The sequence below is a fragment of the Aulonocara stuartgranti genome, assembly GCF_965226115.1.
Source record: "Aulonocara stuartgranti genome assembly, chromosome: 7".
In the NCBI taxonomy this organism is placed as follows: domain Eukaryota; kingdom Metazoa; phylum Chordata; class Actinopteri; order Cichliformes; family Cichlidae; genus Aulonocara; species Aulonocara stuartgranti.
Window position 1 is genome coordinate 16666835 of NC_138945.1, and position 19640 is coordinate 16686474.

The 19640-nt window shown below is 40.6% G+C and overlaps 4 protein-coding genes across 5 annotated transcripts in view; 2 read left to right on the plus strand and 2 right to left on the minus strand.

The window, feature by feature from the left end:
• The first annotated feature begins 1417 nt into the window (after nt 1-1417).
• On the plus strand, nt 1418-9849 carry hexb (hexosaminidase B (beta polypeptide)). Of its 2 annotated transcripts, none has more exons than XM_082541181.1 (14): nt 1418-1766; nt 1911-2065; nt 3712-3777; nt 4625-4671; nt 4791-4901; nt 4994-5095; nt 5182-5314; nt 5402-5582; nt 5669-5755; nt 5845-5917; nt 7251-7431; nt 7927-8017; nt 9224-9328; nt 9478-9849. In XM_082541181.1, the coding sequence occupies exons 1-14, from the start codon at nt 1516-1518 to the stop codon at nt 9539-9541; spliced, it is 1647 nt and encodes a 548-aa protein (XP_082397307.1). In that variant the 5' UTR covers nt 1418-1515; the 3' UTR covers nt 9542-9849. The 2 variants fall into 2 exon arrangements, with proteins under 2 accessions (XP_082397307.1, XP_082397308.1); XM_082541182.1 differs by lacking the exon at nt 7251-7431 and adding an exon at nt 6686-6860 and having other exon boundaries at nt 1419-1766.
• gfm2 (GTP dependent ribosome recycling factor mitochondrial 2) lies at nt 9840-15819 on the minus strand. Its single transcript, XM_082541164.1, has 20 exons — nt 15389-15819; nt 15211-15295; nt 14800-14845; nt 14609-14706; nt 14363-14488; nt 14204-14292; nt 14015-14103; nt 13854-13914; nt 13253-13438; nt 13080-13160; nt 12826-12974; nt 11940-12080; nt 11722-11821; nt 11445-11631; nt 11273-11349; nt 11053-11191; nt 10775-10960; nt 10511-10626; nt 10247-10429; nt 9840-10149 (listed from the first exon to the last, which is right to left on the minus strand). Exons 1-20 carry the CDS (start codon nt 15428-15430, stop codon nt 10021-10023), a joined length of 2310 nt encoding a protein of 769 aa, XP_082397290.1. The 5' UTR covers nt 15431-15819; the 3' UTR covers nt 9840-10020.
• The window catches only part of LOC309711816 (uncharacterized protein), a 304239-nt gene continuing 298307 nt past the window's right edge, over nt 13709-19640 (minus strand). Inside the window, exon 4 of the mRNA XM_082542294.1 lies at nt 13709-13729. The gene's annotated coding sequence lies outside the window, so the exon portion shown is untranslated. The remainder of the gene's footprint in view (nt 13730-19640) is intronic.
• nsa2 (NSA2 ribosome biogenesis homolog) lies at nt 15925-18819 on the plus strand. Its single transcript, XM_082541194.1, has 6 exons — nt 15925-16071; nt 17292-17479; nt 17566-17716; nt 17854-18033; nt 18165-18357; nt 18550-18819. Exons 1-6 carry the CDS (start codon nt 16069-16071, stop codon nt 18615-18617), a joined length of 783 nt encoding a protein of 260 aa, XP_082397320.1. The 5' UTR covers nt 15925-16068; the 3' UTR covers nt 18618-18819.

Consider the following 19640-nt stretch of genomic DNA (forward strand, 5'->3'; position numbering starts at 1 on the left):
TTATCATTTGTGAGTTAAATAAATGCTCCAATCTGCATATTATTCTTTCAGTTTGGGGTTCTTGTGTTTAAAAGTAATTAATGGACGAATAAGCATGCAAAGAGCTAGTTATGTTACGGTTTTTTAGATTACCCTGTCATGTGGGCTGTCAAAGATACACAGTAAAACCTGTTGTTCTTGTTTAGCACTAACTTTAGCGGCCAAGCACGTCAGTTAGAAATGAGTAAGCAAATATACCCGATGGCAAGTTGTATGTAAATTCACACACTTCACTTTAGGCTGTAAACACATTCACATAATCTAGATAATAGAATAATAAGGTATAATTTACATACTGGTCAAAGTTTGGTGTCTTTCTTTTTAAACAGAAAGGTAGGTTCGTGATGCAAAGCATACTGTACATTTAGGTGCTATCCCAAAACATAGTGTGAAAAAACCTTCTTTTTAAGTCAAAGAAAGAAAAAAACGGAATATTGTTAAAAGGCCAAGTCAGAAACCTGATGTCACAATAATGTAGTGTGCTTTTGACTTACACAATACAAAAGTAAAAGCAGAGAAACTATTAAAAACGCAGCTGCCATGACGGCCTGCCTATTGTGGCAGAATAAACTAGAATCTTCTGGAAACTAAACTGATAACATCAATGTGCTTCTTCTTTAGCCGATCCTTTGTTGATTTTATGACATGTTTTGGGTCACCGTCGTGCTGGAAGACATATCCGTGATCCAGCTTCAGTGTTCTGGCTGAATGGTGAAGTCATCCTGTATCCTTATTAGAAAAACAACCCAAAAGCATGATGCTTCTACCTCCATGCTTGACTGTGGGAAGGGTGTTCTTTAGATTATACTCAGCATTTCTCTTCCTCTAAACATGGCGGGTCGAGTGACCACAGCGTTTCCTCACAATCCTTCACTGAATCATTTAATGATCATTGGCAAACTTAAGATGGGCCTGTACACCTGTCTTCATGTACAGGGACCATATGATCACTGCAGGATTTCAATCGATTACATCCATTCAGTCCTTACTGAGTTACCAATGGTGTTCTCTGTGATTGTTCAGATCATTAACAAACTCCTCCCTTGTAATTTTGGGCTGATCCCCCACCTTTCTCATGATGATCTTCACCGCATGAAGCAAGATCTTGCATGGAGCTCCACACCAAAGGTGATTCATTGTCATTTTGTATGTCTTCCATTTCTGAATAATCACACAAACAGCTATCATTTTCTCACCAAGCTTCATGCTGATTGTTCTGCGTACTTTGTAATAGTTTAGCATTAGTAAATCAGCTTACTTCAATAACATTTCATTCATACTGGACCCGACTCGATGATTTGGGTGAGTAAATATACGATACATTGTACTTTTCAAGAGAGTAGGCAGGTTTGTGGTTTCTCTTTAAATTTCTGTTAAATTTGACTTCCGCATGGAAGTCCCGCCCCCTCTCGCAAAATAAAAGTGCTGCTGTCGCAAGGTCTTGTGACTTGACTGTAACTTGTCAACAAAACAGTAATGCTGAAGTTCGTGTCGCTATTGCTGGCCCTTAGTTTCTGCCAGGGCCTGCAGCACAACAACATCGACGACTATGTTGAGGCCGAGCCCGTTTTCGAGGCGTCAAAGTACGGCTCCCTGTGGCCTCTGCCGCAGAAAGTGCAGATTTCAGAGGTTTCATTCAAGTTAACCAGTAGCAGCTTCAGGATTGTTGATGCCAAAGCATCGTCCGCTGGACCGAGCTGCAGTCTCCTACAGAGCGCATACAGGAGGTGAGCAGCTGTGTTTATAAGCTGTTTTTATATTTATTTATTTAAATCGCTGCACATTATTTATATATGTGGCGAAATCTCAACACCGCAGCCCGTGTTGCGTTCAGGGGCCAGTTTCCACCCTCGTGCGGTCTCTCTCTGCAGGTATTATGAGTACATGTTCGGCAGCGCTAAAAAGCAGTGGTGGAGCAAAAACAACAGGCGATCAGATCCCTCTGATCTGTCCGAGCTGCAGGTGTGGATCACATCACCTGACTCTGAATGTGACGGATACCCCAGTGTGACTTCTGACGAGTCATGTGAGTACCTTCCCTTCCTCGTTCATGTCATGTTTTACGGCGGTATCCAATCAGGCGCCTCTTCCTCAGCTATTCCATGTAACAAGCTGTAACTACTGTTACTAAACTGCCTTGCGTCACAGAGGGGAAATTGTGTACTTTTTACTCTATTATATGTATGTTCCAGCTTTTCAGGGTACTTCCCACTTTCTGATTTTACAAAGCAAACCAAACGAAAAAGATGTGCAATGAAAGTGAAACCAAATGAATGAAAATATGGAGCAAATTTGTACAGCTGTTTTATATTGATTATGTATGAAGTGTTCCTAACTTGATTGTAACTATTGCCACCTGAAAACAAATTTTCATACTATGCAACCATGTGGAAAAACTAAGTACACGCTTACAGCTCCCATAGGAATTAAAAGGTTAAGTGGCAGCCAGGTGCCAGCTTGATTAATTGATCATTGGCCACTGTGGGCACCTCTCTAAAGGCACAAGTTTGGGCATTTAACATCCCAGGAAATTCACCCCAAGGTCAGAGCAAAAGCATTTCAGACACTACAGGCCTCAGTTAGCATGTTAAAGGTTAAAATCCATGATAGTACAATTACAAACAGCCTCTCCAAATGGGTTGTTTAGAGAGGTTTTTTATGTTTTTTTTTTTTTTTTTTATGTGCATAAGAATGAACCACAACACTTCTGGAACAATGCCCAAGGGGTGATGTTTGGTCATAATTTACAACTCCAAATTTCGAACGCAGTTAATCAGCACAAATACCTCATACCAACTGTCAGCCATGGCTTTTGGGCCAAAATGCCTCTACACCAACGAGAGACTATTCCAGTCATACAGAGAACACTACAACAGTACAATACTACAATAAGCAAACAATAGTTTGAGGCATTCTGCTGCTGAATCAAGGGGTGTACGTAGTTTTTAACAGGACTGCGTAGTCCTGTAGACAAGGTCGTTTTCACAAGCGTATATAAATGATCTTAACACTTCGTCCATCTGTGACTATGCAGAAATGAATATTGCAAACTGTTATCTGCCTCTGCATGATGAGCATGATATTTATGTACTCTTGCTTGTGGTTTCTGTCCTGTTTTCTTAGACTTTAACACCTAACTTAGAAGTACATTTAGAAATCAGACTGAAATGAAGAAAAAAAACAGGTTTATATTGTGACGTTTTAAAGAGATTAAAATTTCATTAAATTACAGAGTTTAATTACATTTTTGACATGTGACTTCTTACAAAACGTCAGTATTGACTTTAGTACCACCAACTTGCATTTTATTTGATTTACAAATGAAATTGTTTTCATTCAAAGAAAGTTATAACATTCATTTTTCTGTGAATGCTCTGACTAATATTTCATTGATGATACATTTATTTACATTGGAAATGCAGGGTAATTTCAGTGCACTAGAGCATTTTTGGCTGGTTTCCGTGGTCACACTGAAGACTTTGCAGTGGAATTAGTGATCACCTGGAGATCAAATACTAGAATTAACCCTAACCTTAATCTACACCAAATGTTCAAATCCTTCCTTAAGGCCGTGACTTGACCATTTCCGTACCCTGACCTGAACACCTCTACAACAATCGGCCAAGTTTTGACACGCTGAATATGCAGTAAACAGGTGGTGGTTTCTTACAGATGAACTGACAGTGAATCAGCCAGTTGCTGTCCTGAAGGCACCTAAGGTCTGGGGAGCTCTGCACGGTAGGATTTACAGCATTTATTTTCTTTGTCAAATAATTTCTTATTTCCCCTTTTCTGTTTAGTAGTAAGAAAACAAGAAATTCTATAAAGATTTCTTTGTCTTTTTTTTTTTTAAATTAAATAGCTCATATGAATAGTTTTTGTTTATCTTGTTTGTTTTTTGAGAAATTTCCTTATTCGATTACTGGCTGAGAGACGAGATGATAGCTATCAAATCAAGGCCCTGATTAGCTAGAAACGGGGTGAACAAAGTCATCCAGCAGCTCTCAGGCTTATAAATGATCATGTTGCACCTCATTTATTTGTGTACAGTAATAGTCTGCTCAGGTCTTCCGTGTTTGCAAATGCTAAATGGACTCATACTTGTATGGTGCTTTTCTGCTCTAATTGAGCCCTCAAAGTGCTTTTTACTGCACTCACCCAAAGTCCTACACATCCTACACACACTCAAAATCCTATGAACACACTGGGAACATGTAAGCTGAAGGAGCCGGGATCAAACCACAACCTTCCAATTGGTAGACGTGCCACAGCTTCCTGTTTATAGCTTTAATGCTAAGCTAACTATAGTTGTAGCTTCATAGACTCTTTGTCCAAAAGTACTGGGCCACCTACAGGTGCTGCTCAGCCTTGGAAACCCAGACCACGAAGTTCCTAGTGCAGTTTTTGTGCTGATGTTAATGCCAAAGAGCTTTTACACAGGACACACCTCAACACGACTTGTTGTTGTTGAACTTTGGTCATATTATCCTTTGCTGTTTTCAGATTACATTTAGTTTTATGGGTGTGTAATGTTTTCCAAGAACTGTATCATGTGTTTATTTTGGATTGCTATATTTTTTTCTAGGCCTGGAAACCTTTAGCCAGTTGGTGTTTGAAGATGAATATGGAGCTGTAAGTTGAAGACATTTGGCTGGTTCTGTTTTTTGTTTCTACCATGTTAATCCTTAAAGAACTTTTTGTGAGCTAGATTTGAATTGAATTTTTGTCCCCCAACTTTGCATCTTTTTCAGAAAAGTATCAATGCAGCAATAATCAATGACTTCCCCAGGTTTCAACACAGAGGCATCTTACTGGACAGCTCTCGGCACTTCCTTCCCATTAAAGTCATTTTGGCCAATTTGGTGCGAGTAAAACCATTAAAAAAAATTTTTTTTACCTTTCAATCATTTAACAGACTTTCTAAATTACTTTCTCTCCTGGTTCATTCATACAGGAAACAATGGCAATGAACAAATTCAATGTTTTCCACTGGCACATTGTTGATGATCAGTCCTTCCCTTACTTAAGCCGAACCTTCCCACAGCTCAGCGAGCAAGTCGGTACAAAGTTTGTTGGTTTTAAACTTCACCAGAGAGGAGCAGGGTGCTTTTTATTAAGAGTGCTGTGATCCACTGTTCGCAGGGAGCTTACCACCCATACACCCACGTGTATACACCAGCCGATGTGAAGATGGTAATCGAGTTTGCTCGTCTAAGAGGCATTCGCGTCATACCGGAGTTTGACACTCCAGGACACACACAGTCTTGGGGCAAAGGTGAGGTTTTTAGACAACTTTTTAGTTTTAACAATTTTTTTTTGTTTTTGAAGATGTCTTGATCTTTACTCTATCATTTCCCATCAGGCCAAAAAGATCTTCTCACACCCTGTTACTCTGGGTCCAAACCCTCTGGCTCTTTCGGGCCAGTGAATCCCATCCTGAACACCACGTACGACTTCATGGCTCAGTTCTTCACGGAGATCAGCACCGTGTTCCCCGATGGCTACGTTCACCTGGGAGGTGATGAGGTGGACTTCACATGCTGGTGAGACTGTGCACGCATAGTCAGAAAAATTACTTTTCGCCTCAGAGGTCAGGCAACAGATATTAGCTGCTGGCTTTGTCCTGCAGGAAGTCCAACCCAGACATTCAGAAGTTCATGGAGCAGCAACATTTTGGAGACGACTACAGAAAACTGGAATCATTCTACATCCAAAAGTGTGTTTCCCACCAAACCTCTGTTTGCTATTTAATAGTTGAAATGAAAAAAAAAAAAAGTTTCCTTTGATGCTTTCTTGATCCAACAGACTCTTGGATATTGTGACCTCTACCAAGAAGGGCTACCTGATCTGGCAGGAGGTCTTTGACAATGGTGTTAAGGTAAGTTCTTGAAACATTAGCTAAATCAATTTGAATGTTGAATGCTTTATCATCAATTTAACTTTGATTTAATTTGAAGTTTTTCATTTAGTTAGTGAAGGACTAATTGGAAAAATTATGCTTTTTTACTTTCTTGCTGAAAGTTGGATAAATACTCAATTGTCTAAATGCTAAATTATAGGCTCGCACTAGTAGCCGGTTACTGGGGCTATAGTTACCATGATACATATATATATTTCTCATGAGCCTGAAAGGAAAGGTGACTCCAGACTTCTGCACAGTACTGTATAATTGTGTTAAACTGTCGTGAAATTAGTCACTTTTCTCAGGAAGCTTGTTAATATTAGCTAGCTGACAATCATAGAGAAATATTCAAATAATCAATACTGTGAAATGATGCTAAGTCCAAACTAGCTCAATTTGCATCATTAAGAAGCTTGTCTTGCCTGTATGGGGTCCTGGCTACTAAAGTTTGAGAGTCAATGGCTTAAAAGATTTAAAGTCTGCTTATTAGACTTTGGGATTTTATGATGTAGGCCGTAACAGCAATTTACCCATTTCAAGACTTTGTAGTAAGCTTAGCTTACTAGCTTTTTATGCTAACTTAGAGACAGACATGAAATTAGTCTTGAGATTCTCATCTAACTCTTGACAACAAAGCAAAACGATGTTACACCAGTCATGTCCTCTAATCATTTCTTTAGTCACAGTCAACCTTCATGTAACGATTTAACTCAAGTGCACGAGTTTGATTTGTAACCATTCCAGCTAAAGCCTGACACGGTAGTGCATGTGTGGATTGGTGGCGGAAGTGATAAGGAGATGAGCAATGTCACGGCAGCAGGCTACACCACCATCCTCTCTGCTCCATGGTACCTAGATTATATTAGCTACGGGCAGGATTGGCAGAAGTACTACAAAGTTGAACCACTCAACTTTGAAGGTCAGTTTTAAACAAGAATTGGTCATATTTTGAATATATATTGATATGAACTCAATTTTTTTGTTACTTCCAACAGGCTTACACTTGTACACTTGAAAATTGCACAGTTGTGACAAAAGGCCAACAGACTGAACATGGGGCATTGTGGTTGGTGGTTTCAGATGTTGTTCCTTTTAATGTGCTGCTGTTTTCACCACTATGGGGGACCAATCGCATATTTGAAATGATACTGAAAAAAATGAGAAGGAAGTCATGAGTAAACAATGTTGGGTACATTTGTGCATGACTGGTTCTCTATAAAGCTAGAAAAAGCTTTTGTCCTAGTTCCTCTCCGTACTTTTCTCTTATGTTCTCATTACTGAGATGTCTGTGTATGTGTGTGCTGTGTAGCTGAAAGCAGACACACTAATCCACGTTTGGAAGGGAAACCAGGAACAATACCAGAATGAGATGGCAAGCGTTACTGCATCAGGGTACCAGACCCTGCTGTCCACTCCCTGGTACCTGAACCGTATCTCCTACGGGCAGGACTGGCAGGGTTTTTACAAGGCCGACCCACAGGACTTTAAGGGTTTGTGTCTGCATTAATGATTCATATATATATATATATATATATATATATATATATATATATATATATATATATATATATATATATATATATATATATATATATATATATATATATATATATATATATATATATATATATATATTTTTTTTTTTTTTTTTTTTTTTTTTTAAGGTCATTTCCGATTCATATTTACAACCTGTCAGAACTTGACCACGTTCATGTGATAATATTTTATTGCTTTGTTGTTGTCAGGGTCACACTGTAGTCAACTTTTGGCCTAGATCTCAAGTTTCAGGAAGGTCACTCCTGTGTAAATTGGTGTAAGCCTGTTCAGTAACGAGCAGAACAATAAATTAATATTTTACTGTCATTCGGGAGAATATATAATTTAAATAATTAAATTATTTTATTCATCACTTGTCCCTTTTCAGTTTTTCGAATGTGTCATTGTTGAATTTCCCTGACCCGATCAAATGCTAAATTTTAAAACAGGAACTGATGAGCAGAAAAAGCTGGTGATTGGTGGAGAGGCCTGCTTGTGGGGAGAGTATGTGGACGCCACAAACCTCACACCCAGACTTTGGTAAGCCTGATATAGGTGCATTTTAATAGGTGATTAACAGACAATATGCATATTATTCAGTTCTAAATGAGGTAAATGCTACCTGAGCTCAACAACACATGACATATTACACTCTTTTATTCAATAACTAAGCAAAAATGCAGAAGCAGTGTATAGAAAACGAGGTGCACTTTATCCTTCAGTAATTGTTTTCTCTCACAACATTGTGGAGGAATTTTGGCCCTCTATTGTTTACAACCGCGGTCCCCAACTCCTGGGCCTCGGACCGGTACCGGTCTGTGAGTCGTTTGCTACTGGGCCGCGAGAGTTGAGGCTCAGGTGTGAAATGTATGGTTTTCAGGGTTTTTATCGGTTTTCAGCGTTATTTTGTTATCGTTTTTATTGTTAACTCTGTTTTCCTGGGTCTTTTCACGTGTGTTATGAATAAATCTTCTTTTTTTCGGTACCGGTACTAGTTTTATTTTGTTGTATTTATCCGCGACACCTTAAAGGCCGGTCCGTGAAAATATTGTCGGGCATAAACCGGTCCATGGCGCAAAAAAGGTTGGAGACCTCTGGTTTACAATGTTCAATTTATTGAGGTTTTCAGGAACCTTTGAGAGCTATTTGCATGAACACAGCTCTCTTGAAGTATTTATCTAATGCTGTGGAGTATATTTCAATCAGGTTTGAGGTCGAGAGCGTGGTCTGGACTTTGACTGTGCCAATACAGCATTACTTTTTTCTCTTTCAGCCATTCTGTTATAGGTTTTCTGAATTTTCTGAAATCTCACATTTGCTTCTACAATACTTTAGTATTCAGAGGAGTTCATGGTTGACTCGGTACAACCTGAATCATCACCCCTCCACCACTGTGCTTGGCAGTTGTTACGAGGTGTTTGTGCCAATGCTGTGTTCGATTTCCACCAATTTGGCCAAAGACTTCTGTTTTAGTCTCATCTGTTCAAAGGATATTATCCCCGAATCCTAATCTGTGCTGCCATGTTTTAGAGGAGAGGCTTTCTCCTGGCAAGTCTTCCAAACAAACCCATACTTGTTCAGTCTTTTTCTGATGTGAGACTTTCAAAATGTCCATATAAGCCCTCCCAAATTGATGGGCAGCAACAATTGCTTCTCTAAGATCACTGCTGATTGCTTTCCTCCCTCATTGAGTTAACCTGAATACTCCAGACAACCAAAACTTCTGCTTCTTGTTATTACTTCCAGGCCTCGTGCCAGTGCTGTGGCAGAGCGGCTGTGGAGCGCCAAAGACGTGACCGACATCGGCGATGCCTTCAACAGACTGTCGCTGCACCGCTGCCGTATGGTAGAGTAAGTATCAGAGGAGCCTTTGTACCACTAATTTGTATCTACCTGCTAATTTTATCAGTTAGCAGGTGCCTTTCTGTTAAGAGGAGATTCATTTAGGTATTTTGCATTAAGGTGTTGTTCCACTACTAAATAATTTTGTCCTACATTAGGCGCGGCATCCCAGCTGAGCCGCTGTTTTCCAGCTACTGTCCACATGAGTACAAGGGTGTCTGAAAACGAAGACCGGACCCAGCAAATGAAATGGAAAGGGAAGAAATTCATATTCTTTTGACTATTCTTCAACTATATGAAACTAAAATGCTGAACTTCCTAGATCACTGTACCGATGAGCTCTGAAACACATCGTCCTTTTTTTAGATTTGCTCCACAGAACTTTTAAATCACATTTAATGTCGAGGGTGTTACTGTTATGATTGCACTTTTTTTAATGAATGTTTCTAGAATTCATTGTCAATAAAAAGTTAAAAGTTCAGAAGATTTTTCTGGTTGTTTACAAAATAAAAACCAAGGATTTAAAGTGACTGGTTTCACGTTTATTTTAGAACATCATACACAACTTCTTGTCTCTGTTAACCAGCTGTAGATATTCACAGAATAAATATTTGATCCAGACTAATTATTATTGTCTGAGGGGGAGGAAAAAAATCATCTCTCTGTTTGAGAAGGCTTCTGGTCACATTACTGAACTGGGATCACAGCAGGCCAGAGAGTCTTTTGAGGAGTGTGTTCTGCTCCTGAGGGTTCATGGCCTCGTAGGTATCCAGCTCCAGGGAGAATGTGGCGTTGCCAGATGTCAGTGTTCGTAGAACGGTGGAATAACCCTTTACGTGGACACAAATTTTTAAATCAGAAATAATTCTCACTAGCAAATTAAACCCTCCAAAAAAGCAATCTGTTAACGTTTGAGTGTCCTCTCACCATCATCTCAGCCAGGGGCACGGTTGCTAAGAGCACCTTGTTGTCATGACGGCTCTGGATGTCTCTGACCGTTCCTCGTCTTTGAGCCAAGTCTCCCAGCACCGAGCTGAGGTGGTCATCGCCGACAGTCACTTCTAACGACATGACTGGCTCGAGGACCTGTCCGCCCGCGAGCCGCAGGGCCTGCATCCAAAGAAATGGAACCACGGCTCAGCCTTATAGTTCCAGCACTAACCAATTAGAGCTTATCAATAATGCTTTTACCTTCAGCATGCAGCGAGACACGCAGGCAGACACCATGGCAGGTGAAGTCCCAGGTTCTATGGTAACACGCTGCATCAGTGTAGACACACTCTGCAATGGGTAACCTAGCAGTGGCCCTGAATGAAGGAGTTATTGCAATTAAGGGGGGGAAATTGTAATAAATATACAGCATATAATTAAAAAAATATTTAACTAAAATAAGGGACGTTCCAGTGCTTTGTGTGTTTCCCTGAAAGAGGGAAAAAATGAGTTTGGTCCATTTACCTTGAAGAAATGAGCTGTGCACTCCATTCTCCACTGCCTCTTTCGTTTCTGCTGAAAGCTGTCCCTCTAATTCTTCCGTGAAAGCCAGTTCGCATGAACCACCCACTGAGGCGACATCCACAGGCCTGACAGCCAGCTCCACTGTTACGACATGTCTTCTCTCCCCTACTGTCCGGTCCAGCGTGTCTGCACCAAATTCATAAAAAGAATTTGACGGCTGTTGCGCGAAGCTGACGAAAACTGTTCCTCCAAATGTAACAAGTGAAAAGTGTTTGTACCTGAAGCCGAAGCCTCGTGGAGAATTGTCTCTCTGTAAGCAACCTGCAGCGGCCCGAGGTGAGTCTCAATGCCGTGCTCTCTTCTGATTCGATCGTGGATGATCTCGATGTGCAGCTCTCCCATTCCGCATAAAATGGTCTGAGAACGGAGAGCGAAGGTGGTTTCGGTGACTCATTCTAGCACTGGACAAAGAAAGTCCCGGCTAATCCGATGCATTACCTGACCAGAGTCTGGATCAACTCGGACTTTGAGACTGGGGTCTTCTCTTTGGAGGCAGTTGAGCACATTTTCAAGATCTTTCATGGTAAAAAAAAAAAAATTAATAAGTGAGTGAGCACAGTTGGTGAAGCACAGCTACACACTTTGCACATAATCGCCTCAAATAACTGACCGGCCTGTTTGGACATAGATGGCGGTTCTATGGTGCAGAAGAAGACGGGATCAGGGACCTCCACTCCTGACAGGATCACGCTGGCACACTCTCTGCTCCTCTTTCCCGCCTCGCTGTCATTTTGGGCTCGACGGGCCGCGGCTGCTGCTGACGCCTTCGATGACACAATAGTGTCTCCTGTAACTGTCTTAAATGAAAGGAGAAACCATAAGGAACATTTGATGGGGGGGGGGGGATCTTAATTTAAGCAAATATTGGAAATTTAGAGAAGCTCTACCTGCTTGAGTCCCACAGTAAGAGCAATATTTCCCGCTGTCATCGAAGGGATTTCTACATGCTGGTCAGCAAATGGCACCAGCAGCCTGCTCATCCTCTCACTGCAAATATACAAGATTGGACATGCTGTGTTGTAATAATGACTCTGTGATGGAGTACGTCTGTGAAAGTGTGTTACACTGCAGCTGCTGTGGAGATCAGAGGTTCGAAACTGCATACGTGCTGTTCCTGTTGATGTTGTGGAGCGCCATCTGTGGTTTCAGAGTACCAGAGTAGATCCTGAGAAACACCAGAGGGCCGCGCTGCTTGTCGTGGAGAACCTTGAAGGCCAGTGCACACAGGTCGTCTTTGTACCACCGCCTGTGAGATGATAATGAACAGGGCTTAAGGGCCTCCGTGTATCAGTCTTGTTTGTCCAGCACATCCCACAGCCGCTCGATTGAATTTTCAGAATTTGGAGGCCAAGTCAACCATTCCTGATGCTAACATGACCATTGTTGGCCCTTTCAGAGGTTGACAGAGGTGAGCATGGAGAACCTGACGGGTCTGCGATTACGGATCCCCATATGCAACAAACTGGGACACACGGTGTATTCTGACACCTCTCTTTCACCTTTCTACTGACCGCTGCAACTCGGGAACACCCCACAAGAGCTGCAGTTTAGGAGATGCTCTGACACAGTCGTCTAACCATCACAATTTTGCCTTTGTCAGTCTCGCTCAAAGCCGTCCGCTCTCCCATTTTTCCTGCTTCTAACGCATCAACTCTGAGAGCAAAATGTTCACTTGCTGCCTAATATGTCCCACCAGCTAACAGAAGCCATGACGAAGAGATAATCAGTGCTATTCACAGCATCAACACCAAGCATTCTCTGTAGTTAGGTTCAGTTGTAATCTAGTCAACAGATAAAGAAACAATCGTTTCAGTTACAATTAATAATATCAAATTGAAAAAAAAAACCAAAAAAAAACCAATCCTTCCAGCCTAATCTGATCTAAACTAGAGCAATGTGATCTAAAATGATAAGAACGGTAAAAAACATACTTAACTTGGTGTTATAACAGGTCTAGTCTAAGTTAGCAGTAAGATGAAAGGTTCACTTACACCACATCATGGTGTCGTTCATTAGGAGCAGGCAGGTAGGCAGTGATGGCATCTAAAAGAGGCTGAACACCTTTGTTTCTCAAAGAGCTCCCACAGAGGACCGGTACACCTTTACGGGCCAGAGTAACTCGCCGCACGGCTTCTTGAAGCTGGAGACGTGTTCGACACTGATAAGTCTATATTCACAAGAACTAACAGCAGCACTGATGTACCTTAAAAGGTCATATTGGGGCACTACAATTCGCAAGACTTACTTTATTAGAGGGAATGGCATCGAAATTCTCGCTAAAATCGGTTAGCAACAGTTCTGCAAACTCATCGTCCAGATCAGCGACCTGTGATTTGAGAAAAGACGTGTAAACTGGAAGAAAAAATCGGAGGCACCTTAAGTAATGCTGGAAAACGTTACTCCAATCTGATCGTGTACCTGCTCAATTAAAGCTGTCCTTGCATCGCTGACCACCTGCAGGAGGTCTGGATCATCAGACCGGTCAAGAGCTTTGACTTCAAACACTCTGCCATCATCTCTCATAGATTTCATCTTCCACATCAGCTTCTGACTGGTTAACAAGTCAACAACACCTGTGAAGTTCTTTCCACTGCCAACAGGAATCTATGACATAGGGGTTTATAGACTGAAATATCGCTGCTGTGTTGTATTGTTGTACTAAAAGACACTCTGTTCAGTTCATCCAGTAAGTACATTTTGTTTTAAACCTGTTTTTGTGCTAGCCAAGTTTAGGATCACATTTAATATCCTAGGCTTACATGCACACTGGTGCAGTGTTTAAACTGTGAAATGTAATGTATGTATGTATGTATGTATGTATGTATGTATGTATGTATGTATGTATGTATGTATGTATGTATGTATGTATGTATGTATGTATGTATGTATATATAGCTGCTGATGTGTAGATGTCAGTTGAGGCTGGACACTCAAAACTATGTGTAAATAAAATTGGCAAAATAAAACAGAAAAACTTTTCAGGAACGTAAAGAGCTGTTAAAAATTTCTGATGACCTACCTGCAAGAGGACTGGATTGGCTTTCAATTTCTGCCTTATGCTCTCAATGCAGAAACTCAAGCTGAAAGAAAACAAAATGAAAGAGTCTCTATTTTAACACTGCAACAGAAAAGTAAAACAAAACTTCCATTAAATGGGAAAACTTAAACTGAGTCCCTCACTTCGCTGCAGGCTTGTCCATCTTATTGAGGAAACAAACACAGGGGATGTGGTGCTTCTCTGCTTGTCTCCACACGGTCAGAGTCTGAGCCTGTTGGCGTTTTCAAAGGAAAAAAACCCCCCACAATGATCAGAGCCTGAAACCAATTTTTTAATGAAAAAAAGAAGGTGTTTGCAAAAGGGGAAATAACCTCAACGCCAGCCGACGCGTCAAACACCGCCACAGCCCCATCAAGCACACGAAGTGCCCGCTCCACCTCAAGCGTGAAGTCAACGTGTCCTGTAGTGACGCAGTCATTCAGTCATTTTTTAAATTTCTACAAGAAATTGCCTTATTTCTTTATTCTTACCTGGTGTGTCTATGAGATTTATTCTATGACTTTTCCAGTCAAAGGTTACTGCTGCTGACTGTATGGTGATGCCACGCTCTCGCTCTTGGGCCATAAAATCTGTCACTGTATCCCCATCGTCAACATCTAAAAACAACAGTGACATGAAATCAAATTGTTTAAAAAAAACATTTTAAAAAAAGAATCAGAGTCAGGTTTGGATAATTAAGAATTTGCATCACTGCTGCATGCTGTTTTCCTGCACACCTCCCAATGCCCTTGTGTAACCGGCGTAGTAAAGCATCCTCTCTGTGGTTGTCGTCTTGCCTGCATCAATGTGGGCCATGATGCCGATGTTTCGGATTCTGTAGACACACGAATTGATGGGACTCTAAGAACACAGCAGAATCTGCCGGGTACTTTTTAATGCAGATGCAGAATGCAATTAAATTACTCACCTGGATACTTCAGGGTTGACGAGAGCCCGTAATGATTTGACATCATCTATGACAGGAACAGGAAGCACAATTATGAGGATTTCACTGCTGCCACATTAAAGTCTATCACTGACTAGTTTATCTGCAACTGACTGTTGTATTACAGGAAAGAACAGCAAAGGCCTAGTTCGCTTTCTATTGATATCTTTACAAACATACACCCAAGATTTCTGAACCAGTTGTTTTTTTCACATTCTGCAAAATAATTTAATTTATTTAAGAAGGTCTCAAACTGTTTTTAAATGCAGAGCAATAATTAAGTTTAACAATCTCAAACTAAAACACACACAATGACAGGCACTTCATATGAAAATATATCTTAAATATAACACGAATCTTCACCTAACCAATGAATCCAATAAGAGAACTTACCTGGAAGAAGGCTGTAATGTCTCTTTACGTGACAGCTTAGTCTACATCTGCAGCACTGCAGCCCCGCAGCGAATAAACGCCTCCCCTGTGGACCAAAACCAGGTTATCAAATCATAAGAGTTCATATATCTAATCACTGGCAGTACTGATTTTTTTTGGGGGGGGAATTATGTCTCACCCGAATCATCCTGCTAAAGGTCTGCAATCCCCTGAGAGACATTTTTAATATCTGCTTATTATCCGAGCTGCCTTTTCTTCAGAGTCAGAGAAGACTTGAGCCATACTGGAGGAACATTAGACAGAAGAGGACTGAACGAAGCAATGTCAGCCGACTCTTTACGGATGCAGCACAACATTTAAAACAGGAGAGCCGGGAAGACTGTAGTTCTAATCAGCCGATTATTGAACTTTACCCAAAACCGAAAGAAGCCCTACATAAATGAAAAACCTCTCAAAACATTCACGCTTGGTACACGTCAAAATGCATCCCCGGGACACCTTAGAGGTCATAACATAGTTCCGGCTATGAAATCAATTCCGTTTCCGTCCATATTTGCGGCTGTAGCTCATTTTATATACTTTTATAAATTACAATAGCGGTTTTGTAAGTTTTTCTATTCGCAGCGTGTACAGTAAACTTTATCCGTCCGTGTGTTACATTAAACTGAGGCCGGTCAGTTGAAACGAACGGACAAGTGGTTACAGAACGATGACGTCCTTCCTCTAAGTATCGGCTCCGGGGAAAACAACATCAGAAGGACCCCAGCCTGAAGCAAAAAAACACCGAAACTTTGCGTCTTTACCAACTGTTAGTTTCTACGACACGCTTATCGTAACACGTAACTCCGCGCACACAAAATGGTAAGAAATCAAATCGTTTAAAATACACAAATTGGCTTTTATCAGGGAGTTTAACGCGTTAGCATGTCGTGCTAGCGTTAGCTTTGGATTACATGTGGCTGAGTGACGCGCTCCGCTGCTCTGAACAGCACTGTGATTCTTACCGTGTCAAAACATTTTGATACTACTTAACCGGGTGCGTTATATTCCCTCTAATGTTAAAATTAAGAATATTTTCGGGTATTTATCTGTGGAAGAGCTATGTTAGGTGAAGCTAAAGAACATTTCGCTCTGCTTTTGTAGAGCTTTTATATTTTAGACAGTGAAGCTGACTGAAGTTCATTTGAACTGTCATACCTCTTATGCGTTTCTGTGTTGAAATAATCTCCCCTTGTCTTTTTACATCTGGACAAACCTGCCTGTTTTGTGTAAAACAAATTCATAATTTAGCCTTTAATGAGTAAACGTTACATGTAAACAATCAGTTACAAGGTTTTTTTTTTCTGTTTTTTTACCCTTCTGGCCCTTTTCTTTGATATAATATTTGATGAACATATTTCATTAAATTTCAAGTAGATCTAAGCTTCTTAATGTAAATTAAATAACTTCACAGCCCAACGTAGTGTTTTGGAGGTTTAAGTTAAATGAAACGTTTGTGTTGTGATGAAACCATTAAGGTTTGAATTTTTGTTGGCATTTCTGTTTCTGCCATCTGAACCAGCTGTTTACAACTTATTTAAATCATGAATTTTGAATCAGAAAAATATTGTTGACCTCCATGATCAGAGGTGTGTGGGACAACATCTCCAGCCTGCTGCCCTTTAATAAGAATCTGTGAAAACACACACTCATTTTGACAATATGTGCTGACCTATTTATTTTTGTTGTTGTTTTGTTGCTAACCTTGTGCTTTCTACATCTTATTTTTGGTGGGGTGGTTCAGAGAGCTGTAGAAATACCACCAGACTGATCTGAATTCATTGAGAAACTCGTATAGCTCAGCAGTAAATTCAGATGTGCCTGCTTCACAGCCTCTGGTACTCTTTATAGATTTTTATTTTTAGAATTAGACGGTTGTGGAGTTAAATCACTGAACAGGCTGTTATCAGTAGTGCTGGAGCTACAGTGTGCTGAATCCTGTGCAGTAGATTTTACTTGAAATTTCAAAGAGAAGCCATGCTCTTATTATATGTTTTAATTTGGTTCAATTGATTTTCATGATTGTTTTGTTTCTCTTGTAGCCCCAGAACGAACACATTGAGTTACACCGCAAGCGGCACGGCTACCGTTTGGATCACCATGAAAGGAAAAGGAAGAAGGAGAGCCGTGAGGCCCACGAGCGGTCTCACAAAGCCAAGAAGATGATAGGTTTGAAGGCCAAACTGTACCACAAACAGAGACACGCAGAGAAGATCCAGATGAAGAAGACGTGAGTTTAAAAAAAAAAGAAAGTCAAATACAAAACACAAAAATACAACTTCCATAAACATCCAAATATCTAATGTGTCTTTGCAGCATCAAAATGCACGAACAGAGAAAGACGAAGCAGAAGAACGATGATAAGACCCCCGAGGGAGCAGTGCCAGCCTACCTGCTGGACAGAGAGGGACAGTCTCGTGCCAAAGTTCTCTCCAACATGATCAAACAGAAGAGGAAAGAGAAGGCCGTAAGTGTCGGCAAATATCTGCTCATCAGCTGCAGCTTTTCTAGTTTGTTTTTTCAGGGCCATCTTTCATTTTGCGATGTGTGATGTGTGGAAATATTGTCACTGTTTGTAAACTCCACCTTGATTCATTTCTGTAGGGCAAATGGGAAGTGCCTCTGCCCAAGGTGCGCGCACAAGGAGAGACAGAGGTGCTTAAAGTTATCAGAACCGGAAAGAGACAAAAGAAAGCCTGGAAGAGGATGGTCACAAAAGTTTGCTTTGTGGGCGACGGCTTTACCCGTAAACCTCCAAAGTATGAACGTTTCATCAGACCGACGGTAAGATGGAAGCAGATGACAGACTGAAATGTTTGCACGTGTTACACGTTATATTCTGCACTTGAAATTATCGGAAACACCTTTCTTTCACATGCTCATTGTTTATTGCCATTTTTCTGTTCTGTTTTCAGGGTTTGAGATTTAAGAAGGCTCACGTCACACACCCAGAGCTGAAAGCAACATTCTGTCTTCCGATCCTGGGAGTGAAGAAGAACCCTTCCTCACCCCTCTACACCTCTCTAGGAGTCATCACAAAAGGAACAGTTATAGAAGTCAATGTCAGTGAGCTGGGCCTGGTAACACAAGGAGGAAAAGTTATCTGGGGTGAGTCTTTAAACTCAGCTCATTTACATGTGCTGCAACAGTCCGATCACTCACCAGTCTTGGTAAATGATGACAAAATATCAGTGTTGACAAATGGTTACATATTCTTGGATGAGTGCAGCGGTGTGTATATTTACTGTATTTCAGGCTACAAATGCTAAATATTTAAATGTCATCTATTTCACTCCTTAGGTAAATATGCTCAGGTGACAAATAACCCAGAGAACGACGGCTGCATTAATGCAGTTCTGCTGGTATAAGACTTTGGACCTGCCTTCTGACCGTGCCTGGTAGCTGTTGTGTATCCACCTAAATTTGCAACAAGCAATGAAATCTGCAGACTCATGAAGATTTTGGTGCTGAGCTTGGTAACATTGTTTGTAACAAAAAGGACACTCTGAGGGGAAAAAGTGTGGCAATTACTGTGTGAAATTTAATAAATAAACTTGAAATGACACCAGATCCTTTTTGACTCTTGCATACTTGTGTGCACACATAAAAAATAGTAAAGTAGTCATGATGTTTTCCACTGCGTAAACAGGGATACTGGTTGTTGCTGATAATATTGAGGGTTCAGATACTGTGTTCAACAAAGGAGGACTGTGTGGGATCCTGACGGGCTGTTACATAAAGCCAGATCACAGCTATAATCAGACATATGAGTGCTATGTGTTCATGACGCTTTAACGTCTTACAAACTGCTTAGTTTACAGCAGTGTATGGTAGATAATAATTAAGCACTAGCAACAGGATCCCTTTGCTGTTGAAAAGCATCATAGAAACATGAGGACGTCCTTCTTTTGCATTAACATCTCTTTGGACCTCATATTGAGAGCTCCAGCTAGAAGATGCCAAATGCAAATTCAGTGTATAGAATCAATTCCATAAATATCAAACAAAGGGACAGGCTTTACCGGAATATGAAACTGCCTGTCAGTCAGTTGTCCAGTTGCTTTTGGGCCTCTGGAAATGAGAGACCTTGTAGAAAAATGGCTGAAATTCTAGAACAGCAATACTTCTGTAAAATCCCTTGAATTTAAGTTAAAGGCGACTGATTTACAAACCTGTTGTGGTGGTGTAGAGACTGAGATAAGAACCCAAAATTGTATTTTGAGAATAAAGTTGTTTGACTTTAACACTGTTAATCTCCACATTTCAACTTTATTCTCAGATAAATCAAACTATACTGTTTTATCCTGAAATAAAATGCCCATAAATAAAGATTAATTTCAAAACTCACTATTAGTCTGTCTCTAGTACACGAAATGGGACACATATACTTT

Coding starts and splice junctions, on each gene's coding strand:
- nsa2 (XM_082541194.1), top strand. Junction 17,480..17,565: donor AAGATCCAGATGAAGAAGAC/GTGAGTTTAAAA, acceptor GTGTCTTTGCAG/CATCAAAATGCACGAACAGA. Junction 17,717..17,853: donor AGAAGAGGAAAGAGAAGGCC/GTAAGTGTCGGC, acceptor TCATTTCTGTAG/GGCAAATGGGAAGTGCCTCT.
- gfm2 (XM_082541164.1), bottom strand. CDS start 15,430: ATGTCTCTCAGGGGATTGCAGACCTTTAGCAGGATGATTCGG. Junction 12,975..13,079: donor ATGCCATTCCCTCTAATAAA/GTAAGTCTTGCG, acceptor ACACGTCTCCAG/CTTCAAGAAGCCGTGCGGCG. Junction 11,192..11,272: donor TTGATCCAGACTCTGGTCAG/GTAATGCATCGG, acceptor CTCCGTTCTCAG/ACCATTTTATGCGGAATGGG.
- hexb (XM_082541181.1), top strand. CDS start 1,516: ATGCTGAAGTTCGTGTCGCTATTGCTGGCCCTTAGTTTCTGCCAGGGC. Junction 2,066..3,711: donor TGTGACTTCTGACGAGTCAT/GTGAGTACCTTC, acceptor GGTTTCTTACAG/ATGAACTGACAGTGAATCAG. Junction 8,018..9,223: donor AACCTCACACCCAGACTTTG/GTAAGCCTGATA, acceptor TATTACTTCCAG/GCCTCGTGCCAGTGCTGTGG.